The 22,217-nt window shown below is 42.9% G+C and overlaps 1 protein-coding gene across 1 annotated transcript in view; it reads right to left on the bottom strand.

The window, feature by feature from the left end:
• Positions 1 to 22,217, bottom strand: part of MAP2K1 (mitogen-activated protein kinase kinase 1) — a 79,521-nt gene that overhangs the window by 29,118 nt on the left and 28,186 nt on the right. Inside the window, exons 2-5 of the mRNA XM_004421723.3 lie at positions 14,660 to 14,870; positions 13,240 to 13,386; positions 5,284 to 5,361; positions 4,391 to 4,442 (exon numbers count right to left, since the gene is read on the bottom strand). Coding sequence (XP_004421780.1) covers positions 4,391 to 4,442; positions 5,284 to 5,361; positions 13,240 to 13,386; positions 14,660 to 14,870 — 488 coding nt within the window. The remainder of the gene's footprint in view (positions 1 to 4,390; positions 4,443 to 5,283; positions 5,362 to 13,239; positions 13,387 to 14,659; positions 14,871 to 22,217) is intronic.

Raw genomic sequence — 22,217 nt, 5'->3', positions numbered from 1 at the left:
AAGCAGAAGGCTTTCTATAGTTTTGTATTTTAAGTGTGTGGTTTGATGTGTCTCGAAAAATGTATACACCTGTGAACCTACCACCAAAATCAAGATTTAATATTTTGATTACCCCAGAAAGCTCCCTCATGCCCCTCTGAAGTTAATCCCCACTCCAGCTCCCAGACCTTTAGGCAACCACTGATCTACTCAGTTACTGTGGATTAATTCTGTCTGTCCTAGAATTTCATATTAATGGAATCATACACTATGTATGTACTCTTTTGTGTAGGGCTTCCTTCACTCAGCATGTTTTTGAGATTCATCCAAGTTGTATGTATCAATAGTTCGTTCATTTTTATTGCTGAGTTGTATTCCATTGTTTGAATATACCAAAATTTGTTCACTCACTCATCTGGTGATAAATATTTTGGTTGTTTCTAGTTTGGGGCTATCATGAATAACGACGTTATGAATATTTGTGTACAAGTCTTTGTATACACAAATCTTTTCATTTCTTTTAGGTCACTACTGAGAAGTGGGGTTGATGGGCTGTATGGTTTAATTTTTTTTTCTTTTTTTTTTTTAATTATTATTTTTGTTTTTTGTGAGGAAGATCAGCCCTGAGCTAACATCCATGCCAATCCTCCTCTTTTTGCTGAGGAAGACCGGCCCTGAGCTAACATCTATTGCCAATCCTCCTCGTTTTTTTTCCCTTTTTCTCCCCAAAGCCCCAGTAGATAGTTGTATGTCATAGTTGCACATCCTTCTAGTTGCTGTATGACATCCTTCTAGTTGCTGTATGTGGGTCGCCGCCTCAGCATGGCCGGACAAGCGGTGCGTCGGTGCACGCCCTGGATCTGAACCCGGCCGCCAGCAGCAGAGCGCGGGCACTTAACCACTAAGCCACGGGGCCAGCCCCTGTATGGTTTAATTTTAAAAGAAACTAGCAAACTGTTTTCCAAAGTGGTTGTCCCTTTCCCTGGCTGCTTTTAAGAATCTTTCTCTATCACTGGTTTTTAGCAACTTGATTATTTTTTTGCATTTTGGTTTTTTACAGCTTTGTTGTTGTATAATTTTTATACAATAAACTCCATATACTTAAAGTATATCATTTGATGAATATATATGACCATCACCACAATCAAGATTATAAACCTATCTATCACCCCCAAAAGTTTCCTTGTGCTCCTTTGTAATTCTTCTCTCCCTCCCTTTCCTTCATTCCCCAGGTAACCACTGATTTGCATTTTGTCACTACAGATTAGTTTGCAATTTCTAGAATTATAGAAATGGAATCACAAAATATGTGCTCTTTTTTGTCTGACTCTTTCACTCAGCATCACTCTTTTAAGATTCATCCATATTGTTGCATGTATCAATGGTTTGTTCTTTTTATTGCTAAGCAGTATCCTACTGTACGGACATACCACAATTTGTTTATCCATTCAACCGTTGATAGACATTTGGGTTGTTTCTAGTTTTTGGCTGTTAACAAATAAAACTACTATGAACATTCATGTACAAGGGCTGGAATGGACATATGCTTTCATTCCTTTAGAGAAAATCCTGGGAGTGAAATGGCTGAATGTATAATAGGTACACGCTTGATGGTTTATGAAACTGACAAGCTGTTTTCCACATAGTGGTACCATTTTACATTCCTATCAGCAGTGTCTGAGAGTTCCAAGTGCTCCACATCCTCTATAACATATGGTCAGTCCCTTTAGACATTCTTGTGGGTGTGTAGTGTATCTCATTGTGGTTTTAATTTACATTTCCCTAATGATTAATGATGTTGAATAGATATTCAAGATCAAATTCAAAGATTTTCATGTGCTTATTTGACATTTGCACATCTTCTTTAGTAAAGTGTCTGTTCAAATCTTTTACCCATTTTTTTAAATTGGGTTATCTTTTTATTATTAAGTTGTAAGAGGTCTTTATATATTCTAAAGTCCTTTGACAGACACATGTTTTGCCAATATTTCCTCTTAGTCTGTGGCTTGCCTTTTTAAATTTTTGTCACAGCATCTTTTAAAAAGCAAATGTTTTTAATTTAAATGAAGTACAATTTATTGATTTTTCCTTTACAGTTTGTGCCTTTTGTGTCCCATTTAAAAACTTTTTGCCAAAACACAGGTCATGAAGATAGTCTCCTGTGCTGTCTTTAGAAGTTCTATAGTTTTAACTCTCACAGGTAGACCTATGATCCACTGACAGGACATCTTTGAACCTGGTGTGAGGTAGTAGTGGAGGTTCATTTTTGTGTATATGGATATCCAATTGCTCCAGCATCACTTGTTGCAAAGACTATTCTTCCGCTACTGAACCACCTTGGAATCTTTGTCAAAACTCAATTTACTCTATACATATGTGTCTATTTCTCAACTTGTCATTCTGTTCTATTTGATCTATTATCTTTAGCTTTATACCAATACAACGCTCTACTGATTACTGTAGCTTTATAATAAATCTGGAAATCAGGCAGTCTAAGTCCCCCAACTTTGTTTTTCTTTCTCCTTTTTTTTTTTTTTTTTTGTGAGGAAGATGAGCCCTGAGCTAACATCCATGCCAATCCTCCTCTTTTTGCTGAGGAAGACTGGTCCTGAGCTAACATCCATGTGGATCTTCCTCTACTTTATATGGGATGCCGCCACAGCATGGCCTGACAAGCAGTGCATTGGTGCGCGCCCGGGATCCAAACCCCGGGTGGCCAGCAGCAGAGCGCGTGCACTTAACCGCTATGCCATGGGGCCGGCCCCCCAACTTTGTTTTTCTTTTTCAAGGTCGTTTTGCCTATTCTAGGTCCCTTGTATTTCCATATAAATTTTAGACACAATTTGTCAATTTACAAAAAAGGCTGCTGAGATTTTCAATGGGATGGCCTTGAATCTATAGATCAATTAAAGCAAAACTGACACCTTTATACTGTAGTGGTGATGGTTGCATAACAATGTGAATATAGGCAATGCCACTGAAAGTGTACAATTAAAAATGTTTAAAATGGTCAATTTTATGTTAGATATATTTTACCACAGTTTTCAAAAAAATTTAATGAAAAAAAGTGCCTATTTTAAAATTTTCAGATTCCTGGGCCCCACTCCAGACCTACTGATTCAGAACTACTCCTTAACATTTGCAAACAGTGTCCCAGTTAGGTAAGCTCTAAATGAAGACCTGAATGATCAGTGTTCGGAAGAAGCTGTACTAAAAAAAAGAAAACATGGAGAGGGAAGGGGAATGTTGGAAATGAACCTATGAGCCAGCCTTGTCAAAGCTGGCTCACTGCAGTAGTCAGGTCGCTCACAGGTAGAATTTATCATCTAATATATGGTGGATTGTAAGCTGGCCAGTCAATTCCACCAGTCCACTCAACTCGTCCTCAGCTGTCCCTCCCTATACCTGTCACCGTTGGCACACGGTAGCTGAGGGGACATGGTCGATAGCGCTATTTTCCATTTTTCTTTCCTCTGGCTTCGTGTTTCTTTTTTTTAATAAGATTTATTGGGCTATAATTTATATACTATAACAGGCAGCCACTTTAGTGGAAAGTTTGACTTTGGATAAATGCATATACCCATATATCTACCACCACAATCAAGACACTACATTTCCATCACCCAGAAAATTTCCCTCATGCTCCTTTGAAATTAATCTTTTTTTGGACCCTCAGGCAACCACTGATCTACTTTCTGTCACTACAGATCCATTGTTGTTTTCTCTATAATTTTATATAAATGGAAAGAGTTTGTATTGTTTTATGTTGGGCTTCTTTCATTCAACATAAATGTTTTTGAGATTCATCGAAGTTACATGCACCAGTAACCTGTTCATTTTTATTGCTGAGTAGTATTCTATTGTATGGATATGCTACAATTTGTTTATCTCTTTGCCTGCTGAAGAGCATTTTGGTTGTTTCTACTATGAATACAGCTCCTTTAAACATCTGTATACAATCTGTATAGACATGTTTTCATTCACCTTGGATAAATATCTAAGAGTGGTATAGTCATATGGTAAGTGTATATGTACCTTTATTAAAAGAAACCAGTTTCTTTTATAGTGAAACTCATATCCAGTCAGTTAGTCATGGCTTTGAGCCTATGCACAATCTAGTCCAGCAGACAGTGACACTGGGGCTTGGATAACTAAGTTCTAGCTGAGGCTCTCGCCTGGGCTTGCTGGGTGACAATGCCTGTCACAGCCTCAGGTAACAGGTATACCACAGACCAAAAAGAGGGTGGGACTTGCTGCTCCAGCCATCAAACTAAATAGTCAAAGACTTTTAATAAAAATTTAAAATACTATTAAATAGCTTTTATAGGAAAATAAAACACAAAAGAGGATCCAACAACTTTTAGATTTCAGCTAAAATTCAAAAAATAACAACTAGCAAGTAATTTCTTACCTCTATGCATAATCTTGTGTTTCTCCCTCAGATATGTCAGGCCTTTTATTACCTAGAGGAGAAGGAATATAAAAAGATGGGAAACTGAAATTGTAGTGTTTAGAATATACTCAATCTCTCTATTTTAAAATGATCTGGAAAATATTTCATCTAACATCACAAATTTGCCTCCTTCTCTTATTTTTTATTGGTTCTTCTGTTTAATTTTTTCTAAACCTGCCTTATCAAGAAACCATCATGGGCCAGCCTTGTGGCTGAGTGGTTCAAGTTCCACACGCTCCACTTTAGCGGCCCGGGTTCGCGGGTTCAGATCCCAGGCGCAGACCTACTCCACTTACCAGCCATGCTGTGGAGGCATCCCACGTACAAAATAGAGGAAGACTGGCACAGATGTTAGCTCAGGGCTAATCTTCCTCAAACCAAAAAAAAAAGAGGAAGATTGCCAATGGATGATAGCTAGGGTGAATCTTCCTCAAAAAAAAAAAAAAAAAAGGAAACTATCATTTTACAGATGTATAGATTATTATTTTTAAGTAAAATTGATTATTCCAAGTTTCAACAACTTTAAAAAACACTTTGCTTGAATTCATTTTTTCCTAACTCTGCAATCTAAAAAGAGACTTTCTGATGTCCCAAATGGGAATTCTTTTGGATATCTTGTCCTATTTTCCAAGACATAGATTTTAATGTAAAATCACTTTTCTAGTTCTACTGAGAAAGAGAGAAAATACTGTACCCAGAATCTAGATCGGGAAAATTCTAGTGAGAAAAATCCACGTTTCTTACAAACTTTCCCTTTGTTGACTTCCTACTTTCCTCCTTTGTCCATATCCTACCAACTCATTAACTTATCAATAAGGAAACTTGGAAGAAAAATCTCACAATCTACTCACAGCAATGCTAACTTTTCCTAAAATTTGTTCAGGAATTCTTCCAGCTTTCTTCAGGACTTGATCCAAGGAACCCCCATCCTAAGAAGAAGAATACCAGGCCATTTAGTGACAATGTTTCTGACTATTCCTTCAAGTGTTAAACTTCACCAGGAAAGTGAATCTCACACGTGGCAAATGCTCCCGGAGGTACCCTATGGTTTGTTCCAGACATCGAATAAGATATGAATGCAAAACACTGTGGGAGGTATCAAATAACTAGTACCTCAAATCCTGTGAACAATCATTAAACAAATCACTAATTCAGTGGTCATAAAAAGGGCTCGATTTGCACTGAACTGACACAGTGGTTAAGAGTGCAGGCTCTAGAAGCAAACTGTCTAAATTCGAATCCCAGCTCTGCCACTTACTATCTAGGAAACTTTGACCAAGTTATTCAACTTGTAAAATGGAGATAATTATTATAAGGCTATTATAATAATCATAGGGTTATTGTAAGTATTAAGCTAAAACATATAAAGCACAATGTCTAGAACAATGTCTAGCCCACAGTAAGTGCTCGATAAACGTTAGCCATTTTACCACCATAATACGTCACAACTTGCATTTGGTATCATCCTAACAAATCATATTTCATAAAACTCAAAGAAAAATGTCATAAAAAGCAATAACTCATTCCACAAATCCTGCAAAGTGCCATGGACTGTGTTAGGTTCTATGGTGGGTAGAGAGACAAAAAAGACCTAGGTCCTGTCCTCAATAAATTTATAAACTAGTAGGGGAAATATACAACTCTTAACAAAATATAACAAAACAGAATAAATGTATAAGGAAAGTGCTGTAAACATGCAGAAAAAGGGAGAAGTAATTCTGACTTCACTTAGAAGATGGCGTTTGAGCTGAAATCTTACTCAAACAATGAGTACAATTTCTATACCTGGAAAAGGAGAGGAGCAAAGGTAGAAAAGAACAGGGTACTCCACTAAGATCAACAGCAGAGAAGCATTAAATTGCTTAGTACTCCTGGGATGACATGTGGTTCATTTCACTGTGGGTGCATGAAGAAGTGCAGTGACGGATCAAGCTGGAAATGGCCAGCTGTGGGCAGTCACGGAGCCGCACCGAGAAACCGAGACTTTATGGGGGCAGAAGGAAAGGAATCTGACCTGAGGGTTCTAAGATGAAAACCATAGCAGCTGAGAGAAAGAGGCAGCGAGATCAGCGAGGAGCTGATCAGAGGGAGATGACATGAGCCAGACCCCAGGCAGAGGTGATGGAAAGGGAGAGGGAAGACAATACAAATGTGTCGTGAAGCAGCTGTAGGGCTCACACACCAGGGCCTTTCCATTTATGGATTCTGTATTTTAACCTGAAATCTTGAAGAAATGCTTCACTCAGGGAACCCTGATGTATCAAGGCAGAAACAGGTTCCCCGCCCCTATGGCTTCAGGTGTAGCTAATTATCAGCCACAAATTAAAACTACCCTCAGAAGTAGAAATAATTCGGGGCCAGTGCAGTGACGTAGCCGCTAAGTTCACGCACTCCGCTGCGGCGGCCCAGGGTTCGCCGGTTCAGATCCCGGGCACGGACCTACGCACCACTCATCAAGCCATGCTGAGGCGGCATCCCACATACAGCAACTAGAAGGATGTACAACTATGACATACAACTACCTACTGGGGCTTTGGGGAGGGGAAAAAAAGAGGAAGATTGGCAACAGATGTTAGCTCAGGGCCAATCTTCCCCACCCCACCCCCCAAAAAAATAGAGAAAATTTCTGCAAACTCTGCAGACTGATTTTTCTGAAGTATCCTGTCTACACTGAGCAGTTACCATCACAATCTATCATTTATTAATCACTTCTGTGTAAGGCATAGGGCTAGGTAAGGAACTAGGAATGGAAAAAACTATAAATACAGAAAAAAACACAGTCTGCTTGGGGAGACAGAACTTATTCATAAAGAGGCCAAGGCACCTTAAATCCTCCTCTGAAACAAGGGAGGGAACAAACCATTGAATGAAGAGAACAGACACTGCTACAGGTGCTCAGAGGAGGAAGCAGTTCCTGGACAAAGTGGCTAAGGGAAGAGCTCGCAAGAGGAATGACACAAAAGCTGAGCCTGGGAGGTAGGCAAGACCTGGGTAAGACTTTCTCATGGGCATCCTGCTCCAAAATCACCCAGCCTCTATGACGCAGCCATGGACTGTGAGGTCACAGAACAAGGCATAACATGATAAACAAAAGGACAGAGCATAATCCCATTTTTATAAAAATAAAAAAGTGTGCGTACACTCACACAAACTAGAACTCAAAAATGTTATCAATGATTAATTCCAGTCTAGGTAGTAAGATTATCAGGGATTTTTGTTGTATGATAGTTTCTTCTTTGTGCTTTTTATCGTCTATAAATTTTCTACACTGAATAAATACTTTACCTTTTTAAATTACAGAACTCATTTATAAAAGTAGAGAATTAAATCTATAAATCAATTAACAGATACTTACTGAGCACCCATTTTGTGCAAAGGCACTATTAGATAAATACAACACTGCTTTCTTTCTAAAGGTGAGAAAATAATTAAGACTCATTCAGAGATAAGACCTCTCAAGAAATGTTACCTAAAATATGCTAAAAATAGATTATCAACTTCAAAATTCTATGATTATAAAAAGGATAGTTTGGACCAATCATAGTCTATCACAATCAACTCTGGATCCTGGATGCTGATGGAAAAAGAAAGCAGTACAGGTGTGGATTCTCAAATGCACACTAACACCCCAAATATGTTTGATTTCTAATCATAATCAACTCCCTAGCAAAACTACCTACTTGTGGGTCAGTTGACCATGGGGCACAGTGGAGAATTCCGAAATTCAGTCTGTAATTTCAAATATGCCATAATCTCCACTCAGATATGAGACTGGAATTATGAATCCAGAACCAAAAAGAACTCCCCTGTTTTGGAAACCACTTATTTTCCAAGAGCCCTACCCAGGCTGTGACCCAGGCTGAGGTTTGAGTCATCCTAGGAGCCTGGCTGCCTTCACAATGCCACAGGTCCCTGGTGGCCAAATCAGGACAGCACCACAGCCCAGGTAACCACATCTAAGTCAGCAGGCTCCTAGAAACGTCATCGTATCTCTCAATTTCCCTTATCGATGGGAAGAGGAACTCCAGTGCAGAAAGTTTCCGAGCCATTTCTATTTTGCTTCCAACTGAATGTGGTTTCAGCTCCTTTGTTTGAAAAGCTTTGCCTAATTCTCAGGGAGGACTATGCACTTGAAACAAGGTAACAAAGCAACTCTGTCAAAATCTGATTCAGATGAGACAGAAAAGTGAACCATGATTCTCAGGTTCCAGAGCCTAGGACAAAGGGCAGCCCAGCTAACGTCTTGGTTTACACTCTCCCTGGGCGTTGGTGGTAAATATTTCTACTAAAAAGGAAGAAACCTTGGCTCTCTTCCTTTTAACCTCCTTCTGAGCTATAAGCAGAGTTACAGTGTGAACAATGGAATTAGCAAGATTTAAGAAGCATGAACCACAGCCAGGATTACCCAGAGTTGCCTGCAACTCACCTTCCAGTCTTTTAATTCTACTTCACTGTCGCCAAGGACTTGCCTTCACTGACTAAAGCTGCTGAATTATGCTTATTTTTAGAAACCAATTATTAACTAAGTCAATGGGGCTTCTGTGAAGGTTTTCTATAAAAGAGACAAATGCTTTATGGAAAAAAAAAAAAGAGCTCAAAAGCTTTTACTCCTGCATGAGAACCAACGAGCATGAGGCCCAGTTCTCTGGTCACTCAGCTACCACCTGAGCAGGAATCTACTTCCCCAAAAACAGGAGCATTCCTTTTCTGATCAGGGAGCACTCATTTACCCTTTGGGTCTCAAAATTCAGACTGGCAGTGCAAACACAGCTTATTTCTAGGAAAAGTCAGGCCCTGGCTGAGTGCTTTAGAAGATGGGGCTCAATGAATGCCCCATCTTCTAGCATCATTAGCAATGAATTTACTTTAAAATTCATCCAAAAAATGATTTGTGCAATGGATAGATGGAAAATATGTGGGAAAGCAAATATGACAAAATGTTAATTGTAGAATCTAGGTGGTGGGTTTAGACTGTACATTACACAATTCCTTCAACTTTCTGTGTGTTTGAAAATTTTAATAAAGAGCTAGGGAAAAATGTTAATGACAACACCATGCAAAGACTGTGACACAGAGAGGACGAAAGAACCTCAGAAGTTGGGATATAGCTAATGAACAGAGCCCTACGTGACAACACCTTTGAAATGTGAAAGCTGAGGCAAAGAAGAAATCCCAAAGGAGAAGTGGTGGCCAGCAGTCAGAGAGTTTTCCCATCAGGGGCAGCTGGTGCAGGAGCTCTCCTACAGGAGGGACTGCTCAGGGACCAAGGAAGGGATGAGAGTGTCCAGGGCTGGAGCAGAAAGCTACTCTGGCACTCACGGCTGCTTGGACTTCTGGCCACACCTGCTTCCCTCCAGGGTCCCATCTCTGGCAGCTCTGAGCCTCCCCACTAGTATTAACAGACTGTTCCAGCTGCCCTCTGAGCCTATGTATATCCAGAAACAGAAGGCCCTACTGCTGATTCCAAGGCCTAACTCTCTCCCACTGAGCCCCAGGCCTGACCATACCTTCCCCCACCCTGACCTCCCTCATTCGGTCATTCAACACATATCACCTAACAGGTGTGACACTGTGCTTGGCCCTCAAAAGGTTTTGACCCCCCACCCACCCCCCCAGCCTCTGACAGTGAGTTTTCCAGGCTCAGGCTCCCCAGGGTTATTCCAGAGATAGCTTCTGCTTCAGAGACTTGTGTGGAAGGACCCCACTATTCCCACAGAGCCAAATCCATGCGGGAAAAAACTGACTTACAGATACCAGAAATGGGCCAAGAGAATGGGAAACCAATCCGTCATGTCCTATGTCATCTTCTCCTCCTGGAGGGGAAGGCTGGGGGGAAGCAGGAAACAAAGCAAGGAGCACAAAGGTTGTGATCAATATGTATGAGTCCAGAGTGAATAAAGGATTCCAGAATGAGGAAGCCTCAAAACAGGTCAATTTAAGACAAATAAAAAGACTGTCCTCCACGTGACAAGAGGACACATAAGGCTAATAAAAGAGGTTCCAGCAAGGTCTGAATAAATAAATAGGCCACTGTCTATCAATGTTTGGGGCCTAATCCTAACCTCTGAAGCAAGCACCCTGGAGTTCAATATGCTCACCCTACAAACAGCCTCTTGGTTCCCCTACTAAAGGGAGAAATCTGGGTGGCACAGAACTTGGAGGTAACTCAGGAAAGAAGTTCTGATGGTTGAAAAGACAGCAGGCATGAGATGACACATACCTGGTGCTCAGAAGCCCTTATGTCCACAATGACACTCCTCACTTGAGAAGGCCCTAGAACATAGCCATCCAGCCTGTGAACAGCTTTAGGGGGCAGAGATGCTATTCTCAATGTCTCCATCCCCTCGGCAGCTCATATGGTGCCTTGCACATAACAGGCACTAAAAATAAGTGTTCGTGAAGCTGAACCCATGTTGATCAACTAACGTAAACTCTGATTGGCTACACATGCCAAAAAACACAGAAACACAGGATATGAGCAGAGGGGGGAGTCCCTAGAGAGGATCTGGTCCAAACATTTCTCTGCAGAGATGAGGAAATCCTGAGAGAGTATATGACTTGCATAGGCTAATGGAGAGAGTATCAAATCTAAAGAAAGCAGACCTGGTTAGAGACACTGGTTACAGTTCAGCTCTGACTCTTACTGATTATGTGACTAAGACTAATTACTAAACCTCTCTCCATCTACCAGCTGGGGAGATCAACAATCCGTCTCATGTGACAGGGCTGATGTGATTAATAACTTACGTAATCTAAAAAGGACTTGGCAAGTGGTGGAAGATGCAAAAGCTAGTTACTATAATGTCTATGTCTAGTCATGTCATCATCTACCTTCCACTATTTTGGCAAGAACTCAGAGGAAAGAAGGCTACTCTGGCCTTCCCTGTCACTGGTTTATCACCATCACCTCCACTCTTTTCCCCTTCTAGTTTTCCAGAACCTCCACTGCCATTTACACATCTTCATCCAAAACTCTTGGGTTACAGCTGTAAAACCCACCATCATCAGCACAAAGAGCATGAGAAACCCAAAGGATAAAGATCAGCTCCTTCTCCCCTGCTCTGCCCCCGCCCTCAAAGGGGGACCAAGACAAATGGAAAACAATCAGCAACCAGGCCTGGGCTAGGACCAAGCCAGAAATGTTCACACGCTTCCCACAGAGACTGCTGTGCTCTCACTAAAGCGAGAGGGAATGAGAGCTTTCCCAGTAACCTTTAGACACGGAAAAGATGTTTTCAGGATCTACGCTCCATAGGCACCCACAAGAGCTGGCAGATGCCTGCAACAGTATGTATGGCACTTCTTGATCATTAAAACGAAAAGACATTCAAAATAATGGGGGCACCAGCAGGGGACAAACCTCCCAGGGAGGGTTTTCCTAGAGTTCATTAAGACCAAGCCCCGGGTCTCTCATTCCAGAGGTCAGGGCAGGTCTAGAGTCAGGAAGGACATGGAGAAGTTCCTGAGGGACACTCTGCTGGACTTTTCGAAAGCACAGCAGCTACGAAGTACCTAGACTCAATCATGTCAGCCCCAGTGAGAATAAAACAAAAGAGAAAGTTTGCAGAAGACATGCTGAGTCAGTTGGTGTCCTGGAAGACTTACATCTGTTATTTTAATTAATCCCCACCACAACAAGGCAGGTATAATAATGGCCATTTTACAAATAAGGAAACTGAGAATCAGAAAGATAAAAAAACTTGCCGAAGGTCATGATGAGAAGATGACAATCAGTAAACAAACAATTATTGAGCACCTACTGTGTGCCAGGACTATTCTGGGCTTTGGAGACACAGTGGCAAACAAGACAAAGTGCCTCCTTAGATTTCTGAGGAGAAAGGAGACATGAATAAACATCTCAGATCCCAAAGTCCCCTGTGCCATGCCTCCTAACGGGGACAGAAAAAAACAGCAACCGTGAAGCCAGTCTCTCTCCTTGAAGTTCTAGGCATCAGGGATGGAAACAGGGCCCCAATCACTAGCCAGTGAATTCAACAAAGTACAACCACTGGGGTCAGACTGCCTGGGTTTAAATTCTATCAATACCACTTAGTAGCTGCATGACCTTGGGTAAGTTATTCCATTTCTCTGAGCCTCAGTTTCCTCACGTGTAAAATGGAGATAATGTACCCACTCAATAAGACTGTTGTGAAAATGCAATAAAATATTAATTTTCTTAGGATACTACTTGATATAAAATACACCCAATAAATATTAGTTTATCATTATAAGTATTGCTAACATTATTACTGTTACTGTTGTTGTTGTTATTACTGTTCTTCACTGGAAAGAGAAAGAAGGGACTCAAGGCAGCTAATGGTGAAAAGGACAAGCCGTTCACATACATATAATGCCCTCTCTAATGTGCATTAGGCGGACTTGCTTCTCTCCACACCCAAAGAACCCCTTCAGGCTGCCCTTAAAGCAGATTATAAACTCTCTCAGGGATTGTCTTATTCATCTTCATAACTCCAGAACTGCGTACCTAGCACACAGCATTGCATATAATAAACGGATTTACACTACATTAACCAGATTTTACCCACGTCAAAATCTTGGGGTCGAGAAAACCAAGATGTGTGCTCTAGGCACACTCACCACAGATACTCAGTTGCCGCCAACTCTCTTTGAAAAGAGGCAGGGACCTATGAAGGAGGCCTGTTATCTTTTGGCTATTCCAGGTTCTACAGCTGGGCCTCCCAGATGCCCAAGACAGTGATGTGGAACAGGGAGGCAGCTGGTCACCTCCTTGACCAAAGATGAGACCAGAGCCACCCAACTCCAGAGGCCGACAGGTCACCACATACCATGTGCTCCATGCAGATGCTGATCTCACCATCGCTGTAGAATGCACCATAGAAGCCCACGATGTATGGGGAGTTGCACTCATGTAGAACCTGCAGCTCCCTTATGATCTGGTTCCGGATTGCAGGTTTGATCTCGAGGTGAATTAGCTGGGGAAAGAAAGGTGAGAGGAAGAGAGGCTTTAAAAATACATGGATGGAAGAATAGAAGCTTTCTTAAATGCCTAAGCTCTTAAAGGTAAGAAGAGAGGAAAGAACCAAGTTTTAACAAACAAGTTTTGCCCAACCAAACCACTGAGTGCCAGTGTACAAAGGCAGGTGCTGATACTGGAGGAGCTGTAACCAGGGGAGGGCCAGCTGTGCCTCTGCTCCTGAGAGCCAAGACTGAGGAAGAGGGGACTCATCCCTCCCAAGAAAAGAACTGAATGGAGAGTTCCCGCCAAAAGGACTCGTGAAGCCGAGAGATGAGGGAATAGTGGCCTTGAGGACTTGGTTGATACTTAAGGGTTGCAGGAGCAGAAGGGTATGAGGACCTGGGTATGCTAACCTAAGCTGCCCAAGAGATTTCTCTTTGACCTCAGGAGTCTGATGTGGTTGAGATGTAGCCAAGGTCTCAGGTACCTCCTTATGTCTCCCTAATGTTGTCCCTTGTTTCAGCTGGGGAGACCGGTGACAGACACATGAAATGGTTACCGAATAAGGCTGAGCTTCTAAAAAGAGCCATAGACCATGAGTGTCAGAGGATATGGAAGCAGTGGTGATCAGTGAGGGCTGGAGCAGCTAGTGAAAGCTAGACAAGAGGTGGGCCTTAAAGACGGGCACTGTTTGAAAAGACGGAAGGAACAGTATGAGCAAAAATATGTGGACAGAAATGAACACGATGTGGGGCAAAACACAGAAGAGTGCAACTTTGCTGGAGCGGGGGGCTGTGTTCAGAAAGAGGACCAAGGGTAGATGGGAAGGGAAGTCCAGCTCAAAGACTGCACGTCATTGTGGAGAGCTGAGATGTTACACTGCAGGGAGATGAAGGGGAACCACTGGCAGGGCTGGAGCATGGAGAAACAACTTGAAATGCACGTTCTGTGCATCCCTGGGACGGGGTAAATGAAAGCTGCTTCTCCTGCGCTGGATAAATGATGAACAAGCACCTTAGCATTCTTTCCAGAGTAACGAAGGGTCACTTGCTGTTATTTTCCAGTCTGGGGATGGGATAAATACACTAATACATCATTAATGTGTTTACCTATAATCTGATAACATGAGTTCAAAATTCAAACTGCACAAAAAGGTACTGAGTGAAAAGTCAGTCTTCCTTCCACCTTTGTCCCTAGGCCCTTAGGTCTTCCAAGAGATAATCCAATTACCTGCCTAACAAACAAACTTGATTCAGTCTTTTTTTTTTTTTTTTTTTAAGTGACCTCACCTTTCTGGCCATGACCAGGCCAGACGGCTTGTGGGAGACCTTGAACACCACGCCACCATTGCCAGCACCCAGCTCACTGATCTTCTCAAAGTCATCATCCTTCAGTTCCCCAACCTTCTGCTTCTGAGTAAGAAAGGCCTCAAGGCGCTTCCGCTGCTGTTCATCGAGCTCCAGCTCCTCCAGCTTCTTCTGCAAGGCCTCCAGGTTGGTCCTGTCCCAAAGCGGGGAGCACAGGTCAATATTGTCACCAGAGAAGTCCACCCAGAGGAGGAGACAAGGGGGAAGGGTTCCATCTGCTGTGGCTCTGCCCCTTCACTTCAGCTGCCCCACACAATTCACCAATGACACACTTCTCCTCTCAAGGCCTTAGTTTCCTCATTTGTAAAATGACGGAATTAGGTCTCTCTCAATATGCTGCGAGTCTATAAGAGGAACCCAAGAATAAACTAAAATCCAAAATAAGCCACCTTAACTTGCTTTAAAACCCCCGTTTCAAAAGCCCCACTAGTGTTGGTTTTATTTAGTTAACACCACATACAAAATAAAATCTATTTCCTAAAATCACTAAACTGAAACCAAACCAAAGCATCAAAACAGGCTCTAAACCGAATCACAACAGTAGAAACCCTCCTGTCCAACGTGATCAGGTCAGGAATCAGGTTGATCAAAATAAAGCAAGGAATCATAAAAAGATAAACCTAAAATTTTTGTTTTTGCATAATACATATAAATATGCATTCATTTACCCATCTTCTAACATAGGGCAAGGCCCTCTCTTTGAATAAGAGCCCTACATCATCTTTCTTACATGAACCAGAACATAATACATTGTCTATCATGTCCAATTCCTGATTCCGTAAAGTGGAGTAAAAATAAAGACACTTACAGAGTAATATCAGAATAAAGTTTTAAGAGTTTTATGATTACCCCCAATCTTAATGCTCATCTAATTTGACAGTAATTTTTTTAGTGACTTGGACTTATTTAGTCTTTCTACAGCTTTTAACTAGTGTTCATACGAGGAAAAAAAGAAATAAAACCATTTCATTGCAGTCATATTTCTTCAGTTTATCTGATATTTAAATACATCACTTAATTACAACACCAGCCACAACTGTACAAATGGCTTTAGGAACAAACCAGCTCTTGGTAAGCACATAATTCAACCAGTGGGTGCTGAAGAGAGTGGGCCAGGCAGAGAGCAGCCTGCTAGTCGTGCATTCAGCATACTGTGGGCATTACTATGTGTGCTTTACAGAGAGAACTGAAAAGTGCTCATTACTCCTGGGAGTTCATTAAGAGGAGAGTGGTAAAGAGAGCTTCCACTGTGTTTCATTTGATTTCAGTCCCTAGTCTAAACAAACAACACAGGTGACAAGACAGGCCATCACTACACATCAGAATGTTGGTGCCCCCGACAAACACACATACACACCATTTCTGACCTTGAAGGGTAAGAGCAAGCATAATCTTCCACTCTTCATTCACACTCTATTCCAAACCTCAAGAAGGCAGGGAGATGGCGACCTAATGCCTACTCAGTGAATGGGAAGATCCAACACTGCCTTATAAATAACACAGTACATGGGGCCAAAGAGGATACAAGGCTGATTTACCAATTTCCTCACTGGGTAACTCTGGGGAGAAAAGCCGGTGCTATGGACTGAACTGTGTCCCCCTAAAATTCATATGTAGAAGCCCGAATCCCCAGTGCAACTGTGTTTAGAGATAGGACCTGTAGGAGGTAATTAAGGTTAAATAAGGTCACATGGTGGAGTCCTAATCAGATAGGACTGGTGGCCTTGTAAGAAGAGAGGTGGCCTTCCCCCAACGCACCCCCCCAGACACAGACACTCTTCATCTCTGACTTCAAGCCTCCAGAACTGTGAGAGCATCAATTTCTGCAGTTTAAGCTGTCCGAGCTATGGTATTTTATTATGCAGCCCAAGCAGACTAAGACAACTGGTCAATATTCTCACCCTGCTAAAAGGCTCAACTAAGTCTCACAGCTGCCCCCGTCCCTCAGGTGTGGGGACCCAAACAAGTGAGGCTGAAGCGCACAGCGCGCACCCACTGGTTTCCCTGCTCTCAGGTCTCTCCACAAAGGAGCCCATTGATGATAACATTTAGACACACGTCAAATGTAGACAGACCCCACAGCTAAAACTTGGGTGAGGTTACAGTTACCTGGAGGGCTCAGCAGGCCAGCTGGAAATGCAGACTCCAAAAGCTACTGTCAAAATACACACACACACACACTGAGTAGGTATGAGGAAGAGAGGGAAGGAGGGATGGATGGAAGGAAAACCACTCTCCTCACAACACTGTGTATTCTTCTAAGGGTTTTATATTTATTAGTGCATTTAATCTACAACAATCCTAGAATTACAACAGATAGCAAACTCAAGCACAGAGAGGTGAAATAACTTGTCCAAAGCCACACAGCTAGTAAGTGACAGAGCCAGGATTCAAACCTGAGCAGAAGGAATTTCTAACCTTAACCATGACACTGTATTTTTCTCTTCAAAAAGTTCAATACTTTCAAGGGAGGCCACTTGCAAACATGAGTGAGATCCTAGTGTGGGGCATTTAACATGCCAGGGCTCAATCAGACATGAAGATGGTGTACCCACACGAAGAGCCCTTTGCCCCAGATGCTATCCTGTCTCCACTGCACGTCAATCTGAACATTGCCTTGCAAGTAACACTGGAACAAGAAACCATACCCATTTGTCAAAAAAAGGGAATGCTGACTCTGCTCATTTTCCTGACTCTCTGTAGAAATAAGTAACTCTCCCAAGTTCAGGAAGAAAAACTAAATCTGAGCTTTGTGCCACCTTCCTCCCTCCTCTACCTCCTGTGCTCTACTGTCGAACCACCTACCCCACCAGCTAAGGAACTGGCTCCTGATTTGTGCTTGCAGAAGGTGGATCCAGGGAGAGACATGGCCAAGACGGCAAGCTGTGGCGGCAAGACGCGGGGTGGAACAGTGTTGCCAAATTAACAAGCCATTAGTAATCAGTAATCCTGGATTCTTATCTCGAATTTGTCATCGACTAACTGTCTGACCATGGAAAAGCCATTTAACCCTGACTCATCTCAGTTTTCTCTTCTGTAAAATGGAGTAACAATTCCATGCTTACTTCATCAAGGGAGGATCAAAATAGAAAAATAATGGGAAGAAACACTAGAATTTTGACACATTTCCACACTAATGTTAGGCCGGGGGTGGTTGCAAGATGAGGAGCCGCCAAGGGAGCAATGGCAGGATCCAGAAATTACTGCCCTTCCTTTAATTTAATAATTCTTAAGATCTGGGCCAGCCCCGTGGCTTGGCAGTTGGGTGCGTGCGCTCCGCTGCTGGTGGCCCGGGTTCGGATCCCGGGCGAGCACCGACGCACCTCTTCTCCAGCCATGCTGAGGCCGCGTCCCACATGCAGCAACTAGAAGGATGTGCAGCTATGACATACAACTATCTACTGGGGCTTTGGGGGGAAAAATAAATAAATAAATCTTAAAAAAATATAATAATAATTCTTAAGATCTTCTAAAGTTTTTTAACAGCTGTTTCAGACAATGAAAGACAAAAGATTTTATCTCAAGGTGAAAGGAAAATCCTGGCATCAAAATGGCTTTCAGTACTCATTAAAAAGAACTCAATCAATAACGTAACAGTATTGCTTCGTCTTGCACAGGGAGTGGATGATGTTCAACAAGGCTCATTTCTGCCCTCCCAAGGTGAAATGCCTCAAGCAAAGGAAATAGGAAGAGGGGGGCCCCTCGCCCTTCAACCACACCACAAATCTCCAAAAGTCAGAGGGCAAGAACCTGCATCCTTCACAATCTTTGGTTCTAACTGAAATCAGCAAAATCGGGACTAGGAATTGAGACAAGAAACTGGAGCCCAGCACAATAAATCTGACACACATACAGCCCTCTCCTGGGACCAGCTGTGATGGGCTCTGACCCCCATCACGTTCACCACAGCAAAGAGAAAACCACATAGTGTAACGTGAATTCTGCACCATGGCTGTCTTACAGTAAACACAAATTCATCGAGATACAAGATTATACGTGTGAAATGGGAACAGAGAAAAAAACAAAGAACGCAGGAAAAAAAAAAACAAGGGTTGTCATTTGTGTTCTGAAAACACCAGGGAGGCACAATGAAGTGGGTGGGGAAAGGATGATCCTATGGGCAAGAACATCTCCTTTCCTCTCATCTCACTCATCTGCTAAGCCTAACTGCACTACCACAACTGGAATCTTTCATTTTTGGCTCAGTAGTTTAAATCAAGAAGTAGTATATTGGGCCGGCCCTGTGGCTTGGTGGTTAAGTGCGCGCGCTGCAATGCTGGTGGCCCGGGTTCGGATCCCGGGTGCGCATCGAGGCACCACTTCTCCGTCCATCCTGAGGCCGAGTCCCACATACAGCAACTAGAAGGATGTGCAGCTATGACATACAACTATCTACTGGGGCTTTGGGGGGAAAAAATAAAATAAATAAAATCTTTAAAAAAAAAAAAAAAAAAAGTAGTAGTATAAAATGTAGCACAGGCACCTTCAAGACCACCTGATCCAAATCATTTTACAGGTGAGAAAACTGAGGTCTGGAGAGGACAAGGTCACACAGCTTATTGGTGGCAGGTCTCCCAACTCCTAGAACAGAGCTCCTTTCAAGGCCCCACACCCACCTCCAACCCTGATGGTCACTGAAATGGGAAGCTGACTTAAAGGGATGACTGAAGGGAGAGGGAGGTGATGTCCAGACAAAGGAATAGGGTCTTCAAACTGCCACACACCAAACAGAAAAGGGCCACAACTGAATGCCAAACACCAGCCAAATGACTGTCACCAACCAGAGCCTTGCTCTAGCCTGGCAGAGCAGCCTTGCTCTAGGTGGCAGGCCCTGCCTCTCACAGGAGGGAGCATAGAGGGAAGAGCAGAGGATGAAAATCAATCACTGTGCTGGAAGGAGAGAAAGGGTCCCAGTGCAGGTGGGTGTCCTCACCAGAGAGCCCAGGGAGCTGTGAAGTTCTCTCTCCCCTGTGGCATTTGGCACATAGGAATGTTACTGGAGCAGGGAAGGAAAGGCAGAAAGACTCAGGCTCAGAGGGAAGAGCACCCAGAGACTAAGGCTGCAACCCCTTAAGCCACACCCTATACCACTCTCCATCTGTGAGATCTCGGGCAAGTTACCTTCCTTTCTGGTCCTCAGGTTCCATACTCATAAAAAAAGTACATGGGAGGAGGGGAGGAGGAAGGGGAGAGTTGTCTAGATATCTCTGAGGTCCAGGCCTGTCAACGTGACAGTCAGCTGAGGAGGCGCAGAATAAGGCTAAGGTGTGTTCAGGTTGAGGGGCTGAGAAGCCTCACCAGGCAGGGGGGGAAATGTGAGGAAAAAAGAGAAGAACTGGCTTCAGGATTCTCTGCATAGTCAAACCGCAGACAGCAGGGGATGCAGAGGTTACAAAGAGTAGTTGGGAGGAAAGGAGAATGGGACTGAAGGAGGAAGGCAGAGGCGGCCAAAGGTGTAGATTACCAACTTCCAGACTCCACCCCAGGCTAGCCCATCTCTGGTAGAGAGTGCAGATATGCCAACCAGGGCCGGCCGCAGACAACGTGGTGGAGAAGGGGCTCTATACCCTCCCACACTCAATCGTGCAGGCCACTCTGGGAAAAGCTGGTCAACTAACCAGGCAATAAAATTCTAAGATTATGTATAGAGGCTCTGTGAAAGAAGCCAGATGCAAAAGAATACATACTATGTCGTTCCATCTACATAAAACTCAAAAAAAGGCAAAACTAATCTATGCAATTATAAAGTAGGAAAGTGATGACCCTTTGAGCAGGGAGGGTAGTAACTAGAGGAGGCATGTGATGGTTAATTTTATGCGTCAACCTGGCTGAGCCATGGTGCCGAGATATTTGGTCAAACATTATTCGGGATGTTTCTATGAAAGTGCGGGGTTTTTTTGGTGTAGGGGCAATGAGATTAACATTTAAACTCGTAGACTTTGAGTAAAGCAGCAGATTACCCTCCACAATGAGAGTGGGCCTCATCCAATCAGTTGGAGGGCTTAATAGAACAAAAACTGACCTCCCCAAAGAAGAAGGAATTCTGCCAGCAGAGTGCCTTTGGACTCAAACTGCAACTTTCTCATGGGTCTCCAGCCTGCCAGCCTACCTTGGAGATTTTGGACTTACCAGGCTTCCACAATCGCATAAGCCAATTCCTTAAAAAGTCCCAGTCAGTGTCTGTCTCCTCTCTCTCTCAATCTCAATATCTCTCGATAGACACAGACAGACAGATAGATACATGACAGACAGATAGACAGAGAGATAGAGAGATAGAGAGATAGATCAATCGATCTTGGATACAGTGTTTCGACTTCTTTTTATTCTTTTTTTTCCTCTTGGTGTTTCAGTTTGGATAATTTCTATTGACCTATCTCCAGGGTCACTGATTCTTTCCTCCGTTCTGTCTAGCCTGCTGATGAGCCTGTTGACCTTAGATGTCACGTTTTTAAAAATTTCTAGCATTTCTGCTTGAATCTATTTTTAGTTTCCATCTCTTCTGAAATTCCTCATTTGTTCATGCATGTTATCAACCTTTAACATATTAATTACAGTTATTTTAAAGCCCCTACCTGATAATTCCAACATCTAGGTCATCTCTGAGTCTGGTTCTGTTGATTGCCTTATCTCTTGATGATATGTTGGTTTTTTCCTCTTTTCATTTTTGTGCCTTGTAATTTTTGAATGACTGCTGGACAGTATGACAGAACAACAGAAACTGTAGTAAATCATCTTTATGCTTGGTAATGGGCAGCTCTTCTGTCATGCTTTTAGTCAGGAGTTGAGCTAGGTTCGGGTTTTCTTGTTAATGTTGTTAACATCACAGGCTGCAAATTTCTCCAGCAGTGGGTTTTATCTTGCGCTTAGAGTAGAGCCTGAGCTGCGTTGTCTTCCTACTCCTCCCTCAGCTTTGAACTATCCCTTAATGCCTGGCCACAGAGTGAGGTCTTTCTCCATGCTCTTGCCCCTCCTCCAGGGGTAGACAGCAATTACTTTTATTTGGCCCTAGGCTTGTGGTAGGGATAGGGAGGCTCTCTCTTGGCCTGGTCCAGCCTCAGTCCTAAGCAGGCCCTATCAGCATGGACTTCTCCTCCTCTCCATGGCAGCCAAACTCTACTTTGTATCTGTGGCAGTTCTTGGGCAGGAGAAAGGTTCCTGTACCTCCTCTAGCAATAGCAGACCTTTATAGACCTCTGCTTATTGGTGCTGAGCCCAACTTTGGGCTTAGATTGTTAAGCAGCTGTGGGAAGCCAGGCTTCAGTGCAGCCATGCTTCAGCGCAGCCATTCTCTTGCATGGTTCATAATGTGCTTCACTGAATTTATCAGAGGTATTTTTTTTCCTTTTCCTTGATGTTGGCTGCTCACATCTTCTCCACCTACTCTTCTCTGGTTGCTGACAGATGTGTAGGTGAGAAAAGTATCACAGTCATTGTTCTTGAAAGCAGCCCAAAGACCCACTTCCCGGGCCAGAGACATATG

The sequence above is a fragment of the Ceratotherium simum genome, chromosome 3 (genome assembly GCF_057802395.1).
Source record: "Ceratotherium simum simum isolate JZ-2026a chromosome 3, ASM5780239v1, whole genome shotgun sequence".
NCBI lineage: Eukaryota > Metazoa > Chordata > Mammalia > Perissodactyla > Rhinocerotidae > Ceratotherium > Ceratotherium simum.
This window is presented reverse-complemented; position numbering and strand designations above follow the sequence as displayed.